Source organism: Anomalospiza imberbis, chromosome 2, assembly GCF_031753505.1.
Source record: "Anomalospiza imberbis isolate Cuckoo-Finch-1a 21T00152 chromosome 2, ASM3175350v1, whole genome shotgun sequence".
Lineage (NCBI taxonomy): Eukaryota > Metazoa > Chordata > Aves > Passeriformes > Viduidae > Anomalospiza > Anomalospiza imberbis.
This window is the reverse complement of record NC_089682.1, coordinates 53,943,983-53,960,735: the sequence shown is the minus strand read 5'-3', so window position 1 is coordinate 53,960,735 and position 16,753 is coordinate 53,943,983. Positions and strand designations below refer to the sequence as shown.

The window sequence follows — 16,753 nt, the reverse complement described above, 5'->3', positions numbered from 1 at the left end:
CCAAACCTGTGCCAGGTAACTCTAGTGTGATATATAGGGGTCTAAGGTCTTGACAAGAAATATTTAGCTATATGTGAAGTGAAAAAGCCTAAAAACATTGCTTCATCTGAAAGAAATTTTTAAGAGGAGTTGTCTTCTCCTAACATATTGCTGAACTCTGAGGTAGATGGTAAGACAAGGTCACTGTAGTTTGTTTTCCCTGCAGCCCCTGTGAGGCTGATCCTCTGGTCTGCAGCCCATCTTTTTTTCAAACATCTGAAAGAATAGGCACTTCCTTGCTTTCCTTGGGAGACTTTTTACAAGACTAGCACTTGTAGATGACAAGAAGTTTTTCTTCAAGTTTGAACAGACTTATTTCTCTTTTTTTTCTGACCTGTTACTCCTTTATAGACCCCTATGCATCTTGCTAAATAATTCCTCTCTTCCCTCGGTACTTTCAGCTTTCAAAGAGGTATAGCTTGTCAACATGTCGCTTTTAAGTCCTCTCTTAGTCAAGTTATACATATTTAATGTTTTTAAGCTTCCCTTAGATGCTGATCCCTTTCCAGCCCTTGATGAATTTTGTTGTTGCTTGCCTCTGAATTCCCTCCAATTCCTCCATATCTATCTGAAAAAACAAGGTGCCTAATATTGACTCCTCCAGTCCAGGTGCATTCGGTATTTGGTGATTGTTGTTTTTGGATGGAATAAAAAAAGAAGCAGCAGAGTCTCTCAAAGGGAATCTGCTTCATGGTCTTCTCTCTGAGAGCATTATTTCACAATGGTATTTCGGGACTGGCTTTAGATATGGAAATGAGAGCATGTGTCTAGCTCAGAAGCTGTTCTCTGCTTTCAAGTGGGAGAGAGATGGAAAAGGGGAAGAGGGGTTAAGCTCGTCAAAGGCTTTGTCTACATTAGGCTTTTTTCTTCACATTTCCAAGTGTTGCTTGCAGGGGTGTAGCTCAATCCACAGTGGCACTAATGACAGCTCTGGCACAGGCAGGGAATCGAACATGTTCCGCCAAACATCGTCTCCACAATCTCTACAAGCCCCAACTCCACCAGCGGTGCCACCGCAGCGGGAGCTGGAGAAGGAAAAGGTCAGCTGTAAATAATAACTAGAGTGTTTGCACATCAAGAAGGTGTCCTTCATTGAAATGCAGCGGCTGGAAGTGAGCAGGCAGGATGCAGCCAGTTTCTCATTCATCTTGAAATAACCACCCTTCACAGTCTGCTTCTGGCTACCTGAGGGCAGCATTGGAATTGGGGATGATAGCTTGGTTGGGACATCTTTGATACTCTCATGACCTCAGAAAAGAAGGAAAAGTTAAGATTTATTTTCCCTGTTGTCGCTCCCATTCCCTCTCTGATCTGCCTCCAAAGAATTTCAAGACTGATTTCTCCTTGGTGTGGATCCTCGTGATCCACCTGCCCAGGACAAGCACTAATGCTTTGGATGTGATATTCCCTTTCTCTTGACGAAGAAGAGGCAGTATGAGATGAGATGAGATGAGATGAGATGAGATGAGATGAGATGAACATTAGGATCCAGATAACAGAAAGTGCATTACTATGTCTCAGGTAGCATGTTCCTCAGGTGTTGGAAAAAGCTCTTTCATATAGTACAAAACACAGGAGACACCTGCCAGTTTCACACAACATTTAAATCTGACATTCTTTCACAGACTTGTACCAGTTAATGGTTAACTGATGAAATTCTCAGCCAGAAAGTATCACCAAGATGAAGATGTTAATGAGTTTAAAAAAAGAAAAAGGGGGCAGAGGGTTGAGAAATGCCTGGGGATAAGAAAGCCAGCGTACAAACTTACAAGGTGGATTGCAAGCTGTCACTCAGAGTGGAAGCTAATTTATACAGAGGCTAAATTTAGGTTAGATATTAGGAAGAAATTCTTTACTTTAAGGGTAGCAAGAGACTGGAACAGGTTACCTAGAGAAGCAGTGCATGTCTTATCCGTGACTGGCAGTGTTCAAAACCAGGCTGGATGTAGCTTTTAACAACCTTATCTGGTAACAGCTGTCCCTGCTCATGGCAGGAGTGTGGAACTAGATGATCTTTAACATCCCTTCCAACCCAAGCCATTCTGTGATTAGCATGGTGCCAGATTTATAGGTTTTTATGGCTAGAAAAGATAATGAAATTATGTAGAAAGTGATTTACATTGTCACTTTAGGAGGTGCTCTACCTTTCTTTGAAATGTCTGTCACTAGGCGTGGGAGGGTTGGTACTGAACTGTGTGGCCCAATGCTCAGACCTTGATGCTGTTTCCATTTCCTTCCCCAAGTGTTCAGGAGGAGACGTCTGAGCACTTCTTGCCTCCTTAGAGATACACAGCCATTATAGATCTACTTCAGTCACTTGCCTCAATAGCTGCTAATGCTGGTGGCCAGCATTAGTCCCTGACAAGCTGATGGCCCTGACCTGATTGTCTGTTTGGCTGTATTTTCTCATGTCAGAAACATTCCTTGAGGTGGTGTACGGTTTCTTGCCACCTGGCAGTCGGCTCTTCCTGACCCTCTGGAGGCTGCTGCCAGTCCTGTGGGCACAGCCCTTGTTTCTGAGAGCCCTGAGAGCTGGCGCTGTCACGTTGCTGTGTGGGAGGGCACCTGAGGTGCCTTGCTTTTGGAACTAGGCCATGGCACCATGGCAGCAATCATGTGGGCTGTTTTGCAGGCTTACATGTGTCTTGGTGTGTGCAACTGTGAAAGGGAGAGTTGGGGAAGGAACCTTCCTCTTGCTTCTCTGCCATACAAAATACATGAGGTGATGCTCCAAAGCTCCAGCTTAATTATTTGGATCTTAAGATTTGTAGTCCCCTTCCCTGAGCAAACCACTGGAATCCACAAGCTGGAAGGTGTTATTTGCAATGCCAGATCTCTCTTCAACTGTGAGATGCTGATTTTCAAATCTCCCCCTTGTTTTGTGATAGCCTGTGGTGATACCTCCTGCATTTTTAGCCTGTGAGTGGGGTGTGAGGAAGCGACCCTGGACCACACAAAATGCTTTGAAACTCCCTCTAGCATCACTCTCCTATTCCCTCTTGTGTTTGCACTGTCCCTTCTGTGCACCCACTCTCTCCTGACCTGCCCTTATGCTCTTTCTTTTTTTGTGCCCATGCATTGCTAATCTGTGGCATAATCTCATTCTCCAGTAGCTGTGCTGGCTGCCTTAATGTTTCTTGCCAGCTTTTGCCTCTCCCCGTTTTTTCTCTTCCTTCTGCTTGCCAGCCCATGATGTAGCATTGCCTTTCTCCATCTGCCTGATTGTCTCTCTGCTTTTTATCTGGGTGCTGGAGCTCCAGGTGCTGTCATTCTCTGCGACAGCACAGAACGTTTCAGTTTCCCTCTGTGGCTGGATAATTACCAGATATAGAGTCACGTGGACTTCCCAGTGAAACCCTCCCTCCCCTCCTGTCAGAGAAGGAGATCACATCTCTGAAACTCATTTTCCCCTTTTTGTGGCATTTTCGTTATTATTTTTACTAGAATAAATTCAAGGGAAAAAATTGGACTCGCTTTTCTGGAGTTACCTAGTGGTGATCACATAGAAGTTACCTACAAGGCACTGGGGGTTCAGGTAGAAGAAATAGGTGATTTCCACAGCTGAATTCTGTGAAGAAAACTAAAGGGACTTACAGTCTGTATGGGTGCCTTATTCATGCTCCTATTCTCATTTTTGGCGTATCCCCAAAACAGAAGAAAGTCATAATGGTGCAGAGGCCTGCCAGAAGTTTAGTTTCCAGTTTATTTACAAATTTGGCATAACAACCAATACCCAGTTTACATAAGGGACTAATTATCATTGTGTTTTGATGAACTTCTGTTCCTAGGTGACCCCAGATACTTTTTAAATATCAGCGTGTTTCTCAGTGATCACAAAAGCACAGAATCCTTAGTGTAAGAGCAGAGCAACAAAAAGGCAAATCATCGGGCTATGTTCCCCATTGCCATTCTGCATCAGCTCTGCTATTCCCTGGCTCCCCCTTTTGATAGTGCAGGAGCCCTGGGATGCTAAGGGAAGCTATGGACAGCAGAGCAAGGCGTACATTCCTAGTGGATATTTCACTATGGCCAAGTGATCAATAGCTGATGAGCATTGCCTAATGATTCTGGATCAAGAGCAGAGCCAGGTTTCTGGCTGGACCGAAAAGGAACGGTGGCAAGTTCTCAGCTAACCCAAAAGGGAAAGAGGGAGCTTGGGGTTTGTTTCCTCAGCAGCCTGAACCTCCTGACTGATTTTAGTGCAAGACCCTGATACAAGCTGTCAGAGCATTTGGCATTTCTGCAAGCGTCAGCCAGAGAAGAGTTTGTCCCCCTGTGCACACGTGGGGAGCAAGTCTCCTGTGGCAGGAGGCCTGGGACTGCAGTCACTCATTCTAGAAACATGCCTTGGAATGAGAAAAGACCTGTCCAAGGATTTCCTGACTATGCTGTAAAAAAATGGAGGGCATTTCCTGGGCATGGTGGGTTATAAGAAAAGATGGTATTGTGGTGGTAGGTCTCACTCTGACGTTTTTCTATATTTCAAAATTTTAAACTGTGCTAGGATATGGCTGGGATGGAGTTAAGCTCATAGCAGCTTATAGCAGCTCATATTGATATTTTTAAGAAGGTTCCTCTGCTGGAGAGGATGTGGACGGAAGTTGTTTATGCAGGTATACCGATCCCCGACAGATGGGAAGAGCAATAAATCATGCCAGTATACATTCTCTTATTCTGATATAGTTACATCCACCCTTTGAGAGTACTGGCATAAAAATCACTGTATTTTGGGCTTGATTTCTGTTGTGAGTTTGTGTTTTTTCCCTACACAAACAGGAACCTCTACTCTTAAACAGTCATTTTAACAGAAAGAAAATCCATGTGAGACCAGCTGTGTGTCTGCTAGTACGAGCCAGGGCAGCTACCTGTCTTTTTAGGCCGGTGCATTTTTTGTAAATTCCCTTGGGTTTCATTTTCCATGCATACCACATGGACTGAGAGACAAGGATGTTTTCAGCACATGAGCAGTTCTGCACTGATGCTCATATTTTCTGGTTGCAATTTTTTTTCTTTCATTAGAAAGAGTTGATGGGAGAGACAGTGAGACAGAAATGTTTCTGTACAAGGCACTGGGGACTCCTCTTCTAGAAAACTGAGTACAAATGCTGGTCACGAAAGAGGAATTCAGGCTGGATCAGGTGCTGAGAGGGGCTACTGGGATGTTTAGGGCAGTGGAGGGCCTATCATACAAGAAGAAACCAGGAGAGCTTGGCTTGTTGAATCCAGCAAAATGAAGGCTGAGAGGGAATATGATTGCTCTCTCTGAACACAGGGAAAGATAAACACCTGGGAAAGAGAAGAGCTCTTTAAGCTAAAAGATGGTGTTGGCATGAGAAGAAATGGATATAAGCCAGGTATGAATAAATCTAGACTTAGAAAAAAAAAGTTTTTAATCAGCAGAACAGAAAGACTTCGAGCAGTCTGACCTGCAAAGCAGGAGGAGACATTCCCGCATCAAACACACTAGGCTAAAGTAGGAATGAGGTACATCTCTGAAAAACACGATAAAGTACAGCTGGCCGTGCTGGCAGAGGTTGGGGCTTCATGACCTGGTAAGTCCATCCTAGCTTCACACTCCTAAAGTGGCAATTTACTAAAGAGGATGAACAGAAGTGCAGGCATCCTATCAGCCATGCACTCTCCCAATAGGTGGATGGCCAAAAATTGTCACCTGAGTGCTGAAATACCCAGGGAGCTGCAGACAGGTGTGACGACCAAGGTCACAGCATAATACAGCTGAGAGAAAGCATGGGCTGAACAGATGCAGCAGTTTCCCCCTCCTGCCAGTTTTCCAGCAGAGGACTGGGTTTAAGCAGTAGTTTTCTAAATCCCTCCGAGGGCCTGTGTTATCATGCTGGCAGTGGTTACTCAGGAGCTATTTATGCCATATTTAGGAAACCCATCCTGCTGTGGCACAGCTTTCACTCTCAAACAGTGACCCTGCTGTGTATCATGGCACATAAGGAGAGGAGCAGCAGCTGTACCAGGCTGGGGAAAGAGAAGAGCAGTAGCAGTAGGGAGGAGAATTTTGAGCAACAACTGATGCCCATATGCATTCAAATTCAGCAAAATGAGGCTTTTGGTGCTTGGCTGAAATGAGGTTTCAGATGCTCTGTTGATATGATCTCCCATGATAGTGCCATCCACTTAAGGGGCCTTGCCTTTGCAGAGGTGGAGATACGTTCAGCTGTGGATGTCTTCTGCATCTTCTCCTGCTGAGGGGAGCCTGGTCCAGAGCAGTAGGAACCACCCAGGGCCAACAGCTCCCTCATTGCTTCTCCAGACTCTGTGCTCCTCTGTGCTCTGCCACTGTACTCCTCTTGTGGGGTCTGCAGAGGCAGCGCTGCTTTGCTCTTGAGATGTTGGCAGGATCCAGCACTGCAGTGGCATTGTGGAGCCTGGCTGGACTCTTCCCTGAAAGCCCTGCCTGGGAGGTCAGGGCTGGCATGGCTGTGGTCTGTCTTTAGCCCTTGCTGCCCATACCCCTGCCAGGGCACTGCGGAGAGCCTGGACTCTTGCTGCCGCCCTGGCTGACCATGGCTGTGTCCGAGTCCTTTCTTGCCAGGCAGGGAAGGACTGAAGAGCTTGAGGAGACAAGATGAAACAGCATGAGCATGATTTGCTCTTGAACTTTCCTCCCCAGGCTGGGAGCAAGGCTGTGTTTAACCACCGCATTAGATTTCCAGGATCATACTTTGCAACACAACAGAGAATTTGTCTTGCATGTTTGGAGCTGGCAGCCAGGAGCTGACTTTGTTTTGTGCCGAATGAGCCATATTTGATCCCTCTCTCTCTTCCCTCTTGCCATTTTGCTGCTGTGGGTAGAGGGCAGTGGGGGAAGTTGTTAGCTGGATATTGTAAGAGTGTGTGTGAAGTGAGAAGATTAGAGCGGGCTCATCACAGAGCTGAGGGGAAGGCAGGAGATCTGATGCAGGGCGGGTTGTGGCATCCTCTGGCAATAGGGCAGCACGTCCCACAGTGAGTGCAGTGGGGTGGGGTTTGGGTGTTTAATTGTGTGTGCAGCAGGCTGCTGAGTTTTGGCCTGATGCACAGTGATTGTCTTACAGAAGAGATGATCAAAGGGTTAACGGAGAAAAGATGATTAAAGAGGAGTGTAGGAATTGTGGCACAGAGCTGTCACCATAACATGCTTTGGAGAAAGAGGGCAGAAAATGTTGAATGTTGAGTCCATAAACTCAATATTCATTTATTTTTCCCCAAAATGAGGTTAGATCTGTTGCTTGCTGGCAAAGCAGCACAGCATATTTCATTAATCCTAGCAGCTTGCTTCTTCTCACTAGTGAGATTCTGGCAGAGAATTGTGGGTTTGTGTCTGCTATTAAAAAAAAAAAAAAAAAAAAAAAAAAAAAAAAGTTTTTACAACAACAATTTAAAAACCCCAAATAATTATCCCAGCTTCAGTGCAACCCAATACATCATTGATAATGCTGTAAAATCTCCATGTTAAAGCAATCATTTAAACAGCAGCTTCACCAGGCCCTGATGGGCTTCCTTCTTGCCTTTTCATCACTCTAGGCTCAAAATATCATCCATCCCTTCCCAAAGGGATGAAATATCCCCCTCCATCTCCACAGCCTAGGCCGTAGCTGCTGTGCTGCTTTCTCTGGGGCAGAACGGGAAGCCCATTGCTGAGATCCCGGCTCTGCCGCATCCTCCTGCTCAGCCCGTGCGGCCCCAGCCTGGCAGTGGCTGCCGACAGCCCGGGGAAGCCGAGCTGGGGCTTTCCAGGCCAATGCCGCCTCCCAGTAGCCAGGCCCTTCTGTTCGCCGGGGAGAGAGGGCGGAAAGCTTAGGGCCGAGAGCTGCTGGAGTGACAGGCACAACATAAACTGCGATGAGTGTTACAGCAACACGCTGGGAAATCAACGCGCTGTGTGGCGCTGCCTCTGCCGCAGGAGCAGCAGGACTCACGGGCGCTGGGAATCAAAGCACCAAGGCTGGAGTGAGGCAGGACGGGTGCTGAAATCTCCAGGCTTGCCTCGCAGGGCTAGGAGACGTGGATGCCTAAGCCTCACTCTCCTTTTCATCACTCCCTCTCTCACCCATCAATAGGAACAAGCCCAAATACTTTGAAAAAGGGAGGGGAAAATACTTCTCTTTCCAGATGGAGTGTTTCTCGGAACTTACTAAGGTGGATTTGCAGGAGCGCTGCTTTGGCCCAGCGCTGCCTGTTAGACTGGCAGGTGATGGAGGAGGGAGGACAAGCAGCAGGACTTGCTCCTGCCCTCCCCCTGCCTGCATGCTGCCAGATGTCCCAGCCGACCACGAAATCCAGGGACCAGGAATGATGGTGGGCAGCCCTCTATCCCATCCAAGGCAATGGTTCCTGCTGAAGGTTCAAAATCATTCTCCCGCAGATAAACATCACCCCATCCCCCCCTCCTATAGCACAGCTCAGCCTCATTGTCTGCATTTAGATGTGGGGAAAATGAGTCTGGGGGAGGAGTGCAAGGATGACCTGGGTTTCTTTCTCCACATCCAAATGTTGCTCCAAAACTTCAGGTGCCAAACTTTATTGTGTTTGTTTACAATGAGGACTAATGGGGCATGGCAGCAAGATCTTTTGTCCTTCTGTGTCTGTGGTTTGAAATGGTGCAAGATCAACAGTTCACAGGTTCTTACAATGATCATGCAAGGCATGCCCATCACCATTCACTGGTCCTCTTGTTAGCCACGTCAGAGATGTCAAGAAATCGAACCTGCAAACATGAGGAAAAGAATAATGCATGGATCACAAATCGTTTATTAGCTTTCACTGATGCTGATGGTAATGCTTCCAATAAGTCTAATGAAAAGTGTTTGACTGTCTCTGTGAACTTGATTATTGATTATTAGTGAACGATAAGAGTCCATTGATATCTGGTTGATGCCATGCTCCTATTGCTTTGCAGTTAAAATGTCAGTTAACATGCCATTTAATATTCTATTAGTATTGAATTAGCACTTATTACACTGTGAAAATCATCACCATAAATCCTTATTAAAGCGTGATCCATTCAGCTGGGTGGCATCTCTGGCAGACTAAGAGGGTGTGTGTATGTGTGCAGAGAGATATACTGAGATGCATCATCCATGTGGATGCATGTTCAGAGCATGCCAGGACTTGGAATTTCCACATTTGTACATTGATTTTCCCTGACAACTTGAGACGAACAGGTATGGTGAACAGAGGGCTCAAATCCATTTCACTTACTCCTCCCATTTACCTCTTTTCTTTGTCCTCTTTCCTTTCCGTATTTTGGTAGCACCTGCTAACTTTTTTCAGGGGCAGTTGCAAGGTTGCCTGCCTGTAGCTATTGACCACTGTCTTAGGGCTGACCTGGATGCATATAAGACAGGTTATGAAACATTTTCTCTTCCAGGGAGAGGAGGGAGGGTCTCTGGTTGAAGCCTACCCAGAGGAGCAAGAGGCTTTGTTCAGACCACGCCATTGAACTGTTAATGGCAAGACACCACAAAGGGGCATATTTGCTACCCCAGAGAGTTATAATGATCAGGGCAGGGCAGAGCTGCTGAGTGCTCGCTGTAGCCTGGTGGGGATGGAAAAGCAGTCTGGGTGTTCCTACAGGGCCACTGCTCCCAGCCCTGGAGCACACTGGACTCCCTGGGTCCTGGCTTTCACCTTCCATGACTGGTGATTACTGCCTGAGATGGCCAATGGAACTGGAACAATGCCCCATCGTAGTGGTGCTGGTTTCTACCTGTAAGTGACTGCTCACAGGTTCCCCTGCATCCTTCTTTTTGACAAAGGGTAGCTTTTTGAAAACAACTCAGATCACACCTGAGAGTTCACCTCAGGGACAAGTGCCTGCCCGGCCAGGAGGGTGGGCTCTGGCCTAAGTGCCAAATTCTCACTACCCTTCCTTGGCTGGGCATCGTCACTAAAGGACAGGATCTGTTGGGCTGCTCTCTAAAGCAAATGTTTGTCAGATCAGACAGAGCTGCTTACAGCTTGGCCAGCAGCATGGCATGGCTCCCATGGATGTCCATGCAGCTTGGCTTTCCTCCTGCCCACAAGTGACCCCAGAACAATTTGGACAGCACCCATGGGCTTGCGAAAACGGAGTGGGTGTGAGGTGCCAGCCATAATGGTGGGGTCACATCACAAGGGAAGGCAGCTGCAGCAGCCTTGAATGAAATACATTCAAATAGAGGAACTTGGAAAATGTCTGACCCATGCTAAAAGGCTGTATGAAAGCCTACTGTCAAATACTTGTCTTATCTTAAAGCAATCATTTTTATCCTCTCTCTTTCTTCCTTCAAATACAACGTATGCATGAATAGTGGTGAATAGGGCACAATCCTGTGCAATGTGATCTAGGAAGACCCTGCTCAAGCAGGTCGGTTTGACCATACAACCTCACTGTGGTCCCTTCCAACTTTACCTAATCTGTGGTTCTGTAATAGCAGTGGTGAGAGGTGCTGGGTTATTTGGATGCTAGGACACTGTGGGCAGAGTTCTGAGACGTGAAGGAGCAACAGCTCTGGAGACTGAGCTTCCCTGTTCATCTGCAGAGCTAATGTGATGTGAGCTGCAGCAAGGCAAACGTGCTCTCAGCCTACCTGAGCCCAGCCCTGGGGGTGCAGCTGCCAGGGTGAAAGAGGACTTAGGTCTACCTGTCTTCTTCAGCTCTGGTCCTCTTGAATGAGGTACAGCTGAGAGTGAGCAGGACGTGTCTCCTCAGTGGCAGCTCCTCATCTTTTCTGTGCAAGTCTCCTTCTGGTGGTGGGAAGTGGTACAGAGCAGGTGCCTTTGCCAAAAATGCATTTGTCTTCACAGCACTTACTCTGCTCTCCATCAAGAAACAAAATACTTGTCAAGTTACATTTGCAACGTGGTTAGTTTGTCCTCTGATTTGGGAAGGTTGGCAGTCAGGACCCTGGCAGTTTCTGGTCCTCCTGCTTCTCCTCTGCTTGCCTCCCCTACTTGTTATTCCTCCTCTCCTGTCCACCTGAGATGCTCACGGGACATGCTGTGTGTGTCACAGGGATGACAGTGACACTCCCACAGCCTCTCATTTTCAGCCGGAAATCTGCACTTGTCTGCACAAACAAGCAGATGTGCATCAGCAAGTGTGTGTGTGTGTATGCGTTAGGAGGGTGATGTTTGAACAGTGAAATAACTCCACAAAATTATTTTTTTTGTCACAAGGATGTAGATGGGAGATACACTATAGTTTCCTCCCCTTGTGCTGCTGAAACTGAGGGATGGAGGAGATGTGCCCTGAGCTGACAAAGCTGGAGGCCTGAACCTTTGCCCTCCAGGCTGGAAGAGGTCTGGGGGTTTATCTGTTGTATACTCAACTATTTGAAGGTGAAGGGAAAGCACGGGAAGAGCTACTTCCAACCTTTCTCACTGGCAGTGTTGGAAGGGATTTGGTGATCAAGATCTCTTGTGGCCTTCCAAATTAATTTTTGGTAGACCACAGGCAAAAGGAAGAGAGAACAAGAGACATGTCTGCCCCAAAACACATGGGTTTACGAACCAAAGATTCCTGAAACTCTTCAATAGAGTTAAATTGTTAAGTACTTGTCCATGGGACAATAATGATGAGAAGATTCTATGGTTTACTGGCAAGGCAGGAGTGTGGTGTGAAGTTTATCAGCAAAGCAGTAAAGAGAAGGAACAAAAGGGAGGTGATGGAAGAGGTTGTTAATCTCCCCCTTACCTGTCTCGTCCTCTGCAGATGTTATGTAGAAGACAGAAGCTCCAAGGTGGCCTGGTTAAATCGTTCTGGAATCATTTTTGCTGGAGAGGACAAGTGGTCCCTGGACCCTCGAGTAGAGCTGGAGAAGAGAAACCCCCTGGAATACAGCCTGCGGATCCAGAAAGTGGATGTCTATGATGAAGGGTCATATACGTGTTCAGTGCAGACACAGCACCATCCCAAGACTTCCCAGGTTTACTTGATCGTGCAAGGTAAGCAGCATGCCTGATAGGAAAGCAAAGAGCAAAAGACACAGTGAGTGGAGGGAGCTGTATTTTTCTAAGAGAAACTCAAGAGTCAGTAGCCTGTGTGTCCCTTATGTTTACACAGGAGCCAGCTGGACTCTTCCCTTCCGCTGTGGCGTAGCATGGTTTTACTCTGCTGTCAGTTTGTCCTTTTAAAAGTGGTGACAGAGCGAGGGACACCAGTGATACCAAGCCGTATTGTAATATAATGCAAACCTGACTCCTGGCTCTGGTTGTTTGGCACTGATGGGAAAGCATTTGTTTATAGTGACACTTTTCAGAACATTGTGCCTTATCTCTTCCCAGAGAGCCCTCTGGTTTCATCACCTCCTCCTTCCTCATGTTTCCTTTCTTTTTTCTTGTGTCAACAAGCTACTGTGCTGTGTTTTTTGGCCTTCCATAGTCAGCTCTTTGCCAGGCGAAGGAATTAATTTTCCTGTGAGTTTTTCCATGCTAGGTTATTGGTTTGTAGGGTGCACCATCACTAGGCATGTGTGAAACCTGGCACCTGAGGGACCTGCCACGTACCTTATGTTGCCCTTTCCTTTTTTAGCTACCCTTCTCCTGTGTGTGTTATAAGGAACTGGAAACAGGCAAACCAGTATTGTCTTATCTGTCTGCAGCTATCTTGCCTGCATTTACGGCATAACGGAGAGTAAACAAATTAAAGGGTTCACCAATTACTGGTAAGGTCATTAGTGAGTTTATTCTTGTTCCATCCTGTCCAGACCAGAACACCAAACAAGTGAGTTTACCCAGTTTTGTTTAGTTTTGCTTTAAATCTTCATGCCATTTTGTCTATCTGCCTATTTATCTAAAATATTTACAGAGCAGCTGAGGTGATAGATATGTATGAATATGTTTGATACATATTACAGATATGTTCAACTTCTATATTATCCTTCAGGCAGGAATTTGTTGTTTCTCCTGATTTGTCTAGTAACCCATAAGGCTGTAGATTTCATTTCCCATAGCAAGTTTTTAAATCGCTCTGATTATGAATGCATGCAGGAAGGGACTTTTCCTCTTGCTGGCACTACTTGGCAAACTGGGGGGGCATCCTCAGTGTTTATCTGCAAGGTGAAGTCTGGGTGTGTGTTTAGAGGTGATGCTTTACACACAGGTGTAGTGAGCCAGAAGGCTCCTGGTTGGTTTTCTTGCCCAGAATCCTCCCCCAGCAGCACAAAGAGCAGCTCACATCTGCACACAGAGCAGCTCTCCTGGCTTGGCTGAGTGCTGCTGCATGAAATGCATTCCCCAGCCCTGGAGGTGTACCCTGCCTCGCTGCTCGCTACAGCTCAGCTGAGCCAGCCCTCTGTAGGTGGTTTATTGCTGGTGAAATCTCACAGCACACAATTTCCATTTACCTGTCAAGAAAAATATAGGGATAAATGAATTCTAGAGCTGTGCATATGTATTATTAATTTTATTTGTACCTATTAGATATGGGCCTAAGCAGCAAAATTGAGTTCTCTAGCTTTCTTTCACTTAAATACGTGGGTATCTGGCTCTTAAATACTGCCACCTTTCTGAGAATGAGGAAATTTAGGTTTTGACACTCCTAAACTCTAAATGCCTGTAAATAAGGTATCTGTGGGTAATCTTTGTTCTAACACCTGCCACAGATTTAATAAAAGACCCATTGTAATATTGTGCTTACTGTATAATCCTGTAATTAGGTAAAACTCATAGCTTTAATTTTTTTAAACTAATTTTAATCTAGAAAAAAAAGGTGAAGGAAAATATAAATACAAAATCTTTTCCGATTTGGAAGAGTTTGTCTCATTTTAAACATGTTTTAGAAATAATCTTAACTAATAAAACTAATTCAGTACAAAATAATGTATGTTAGAAAATAATCCCTATAATCTTTGAGTATTATTTTCTTATATTGATTGCTAAGATAGATTTTTATATTTTTTTAATATTGATTTTTCTAAGATTTGCAGGTTGTCTGCCTGAAAAATAGCCTGCTACTAGTACAAATTAAAGGAGTTTGGATATTGAGTCGTGCTAAACTATTTAGTTTTATTTATTTTATGTAGTTTATTTACTTCTCTTGTTTTTGTGTTCATACATTTCAAAATATAGACTATTTGAAGCTCTGGGCATCCCAAACATTGGAATAAATAAATAAAAGAAAATACAGCTCCTGAAACATTAAATGACAGAGGGGTCAACTGGTTTGCCTGGTAATCTGGGAGGAGAATTTCTGGAATGATGGTCAGTGATCTCCTTTGAACAAGCTCAGGGAAATAAAAACAAACCAGGATCAGAGACTCATTGCTAGCTTTGTGCACATGGTTGATGCCTGGATTTGCCAGTAAAAGATACTGCAATGACAGCTGCTCCTGCTCTGGAGACAATGGTTGGTGTAGGGCCATGTCCAGGCTTCCTATTCCTCTCACTCAGTGTTGTCACAGATATTTCTGTGTCCCACTACCAAAGACAAATCCTTAATCTCTCCCAGTTCGACTCTCTCATCTGTCTAACCCCTGTGAGAACACAACTTCTATTACCCCTAGACACAAATGGGATAGCTATACCAGAGACTAATAAGTGGGTAGGCAGATCCTAGAGTGCTGTTGGAGCCCTTAAAACTGGAGACCACTCCATGTCCACAAAGCCAGATGAAGTAGGCAGGCTTCACTGTATCCTGAATGCTTTCTGTGTTTAGATCACTGCAGTCTAGTGGAGTTGCATTCTAGGACCAGGTCCTTTCCAGCCTTGAGAAAGTCATCTTTCCCTGGGGTGAGCTCTGCTTGGTGAACTCTGCTGGCCAGAGCTGCAGAAGTATATCACAGAAAAAGGGATATTACCTCTCTAATGCCCAAGTCCTTTAGTTTTTACATGGGAAGAACCAGTTTCACTTTGTCAGCTGACACCAATCTCTTCAAAAACAGCCTACTTGATCTACTCCTTTCCTCTCTTAAGTGTGTATGTCCATGAAAAAGATCCCTCTCAACTGAGACTGAAGATCCCTTTCAATCGGGCATATTGCAGAGATCTAAAAGGGGCATAATAAAATGACATTAAAAAAAAAATCAGAACGTCACAGATAAAAAGTAGAAAAATTGTCCTCATAAGTCTTTCTATCTTTTGAAACATAAAACTAGTAAACATAAAGCTTCTCTGCTAGTAGAAATAGGCATTTGCTGCCAAAAGACTCATTAGTACAACTGTGGCTATCTCTTCCATTTTTCTGACCCTGGTGGGCAGCACTGCTTGCAGTCCTCTAGACTGGAGGTGGCTGTCTCTGCCCAGCTCATTTGCTACCAGGTGCTCTCTCCACTGGGGTGAATGCATCAAGAGACTGCCCTGAGCCACCACCTCACTCAAAGCATTTTGAGCTGCTTCATTTGGGTATAATGGCCACTTGTAAAGCTTTCTGTTTACTACTCCAGTTATTTCTGCTGGCATCTGATCAAAAGAGTAAACACTTGAAAGGACCTGCAAGAGATGGTCTGGTCCTTCCCCATGCAGTGAGACAAGATCAGCTCTACAGTGGCTGCCCCATACATGTATTTTTTGAAGATGTGCCTGCATAGCTGGCACATGTCCATTATTTCACTCTCCTTGCATTTGGAAAGCTTTTATTAACATATGATCCAAATTGATTTTTCTGCCAATTATTTCTGGGCCTTCTAAGACACACAGTAGTTATTTCTCCTCTTCCTCAAAACTACCTTTTATCTGCCTGAAACCCCTCAATTTCTGTATCTCAGAGATCTCTAGTGCAGCTTAACAGGCTCACTGCTTTCCAGAGGTCATATTTTTTCAACCCCTGCAGCATATATATTTCACTACTGTTTGATTTGTCTACATGTTTTCTTTAAATGTACTGTCCAAAACCAAAACAAGAGTTCCAGTTCAGGATTCAGTTATGCAGATACAAGTACCAGCCATGTTTTGCATATCATACTTCACTTACCTAAAGCCAGAATGAAATGAGATTTACCTTTTTTATATGAGTGCCTCACTGCTTTCCCTAATTTAGTCTTTCTGCCTTTCTGATCCTCTCTTACTGGTCTGCAGCTCATTCTTTACTGTTGTATTTGAACATTAATTGTTTTTCCCCCCTCCCTGAAAATACTGCTTTGTGCTCGCTGCTGTTGGATGCCATCTGGTTGGTCTCTCCATGGAGACCACTTCAGTTTACTTACGATCCTGGGCTCCAAAACACTTGCAACTGCCCCCAGTGTAGTGTCATTGACAAAAGTCAGGTGCCTTGTTTCTGTTCCATCATGAAGGTGTTAATTAAAGTATTGAAGAGATCAGAACACAAAAGCAGACTATGGCAGCAGCCCACTAAACCCTCCATCCTTGGTGGAGAGTGATCTGTTGATTGCAGCTCTTTGAAGCATCCTGATGGAGATTTAACATCCACCGTGTTCTCTTAGCTTGTTGAAGACTGTCAGGTCTTCTGAAGTCAAGATATATCACATAATCACACATATTGCTTCTGCATTATCTGTTATGCCAGCTATCCTACAAAAAAAGGGAAATGAGGCCTGGATGGCATGATATGTGTTTGCCAAAAGTACATTGCTTTTTTTCCCCTTTACTCCATTATTATTCTCACGGTGATTATAAATGGGATGTTAAATCATGTGTTCCAGTATGCTGAGTGACTTGTTCCAGGAGAATTGGGTCATAACAGGGACACAGTGGCTGCTCCTTTCCCAGCATTACCTTGGGTTCTTGTTCTTTTAGCACTATATCCTCAAGCCTTTCTCAGGCA

The 16,753-nt window shown here is 45.1% G+C and overlaps 1 protein-coding gene across 7 annotated transcripts in view; it reads left to right on the top strand.

Annotated features, from left to right (window-relative positions):
* The window catches only part of LSAMP (limbic system associated membrane protein), a 981,452-nt gene that overhangs the window by 813,195 nt on the left and 151,504 nt on the right, over positions 1-16,753 (top strand). For 6 of the 7 annotated variants that reach the window (XM_068181115.1, XM_068181112.1, XM_068181113.1 and 3 more), the window contains one exon: positions 11,747-11,979. In XM_068181115.1, coding sequence (XP_068037216.1) covers positions 11,747-11,979 — 233 coding nt within the window. Of the gene's footprint in view, positions 1-953; positions 1,080-11,746; positions 11,980-16,753 lie in introns of those variants that run through there. The other variant, XM_068181117.1, reaches the window with a different exon arrangement.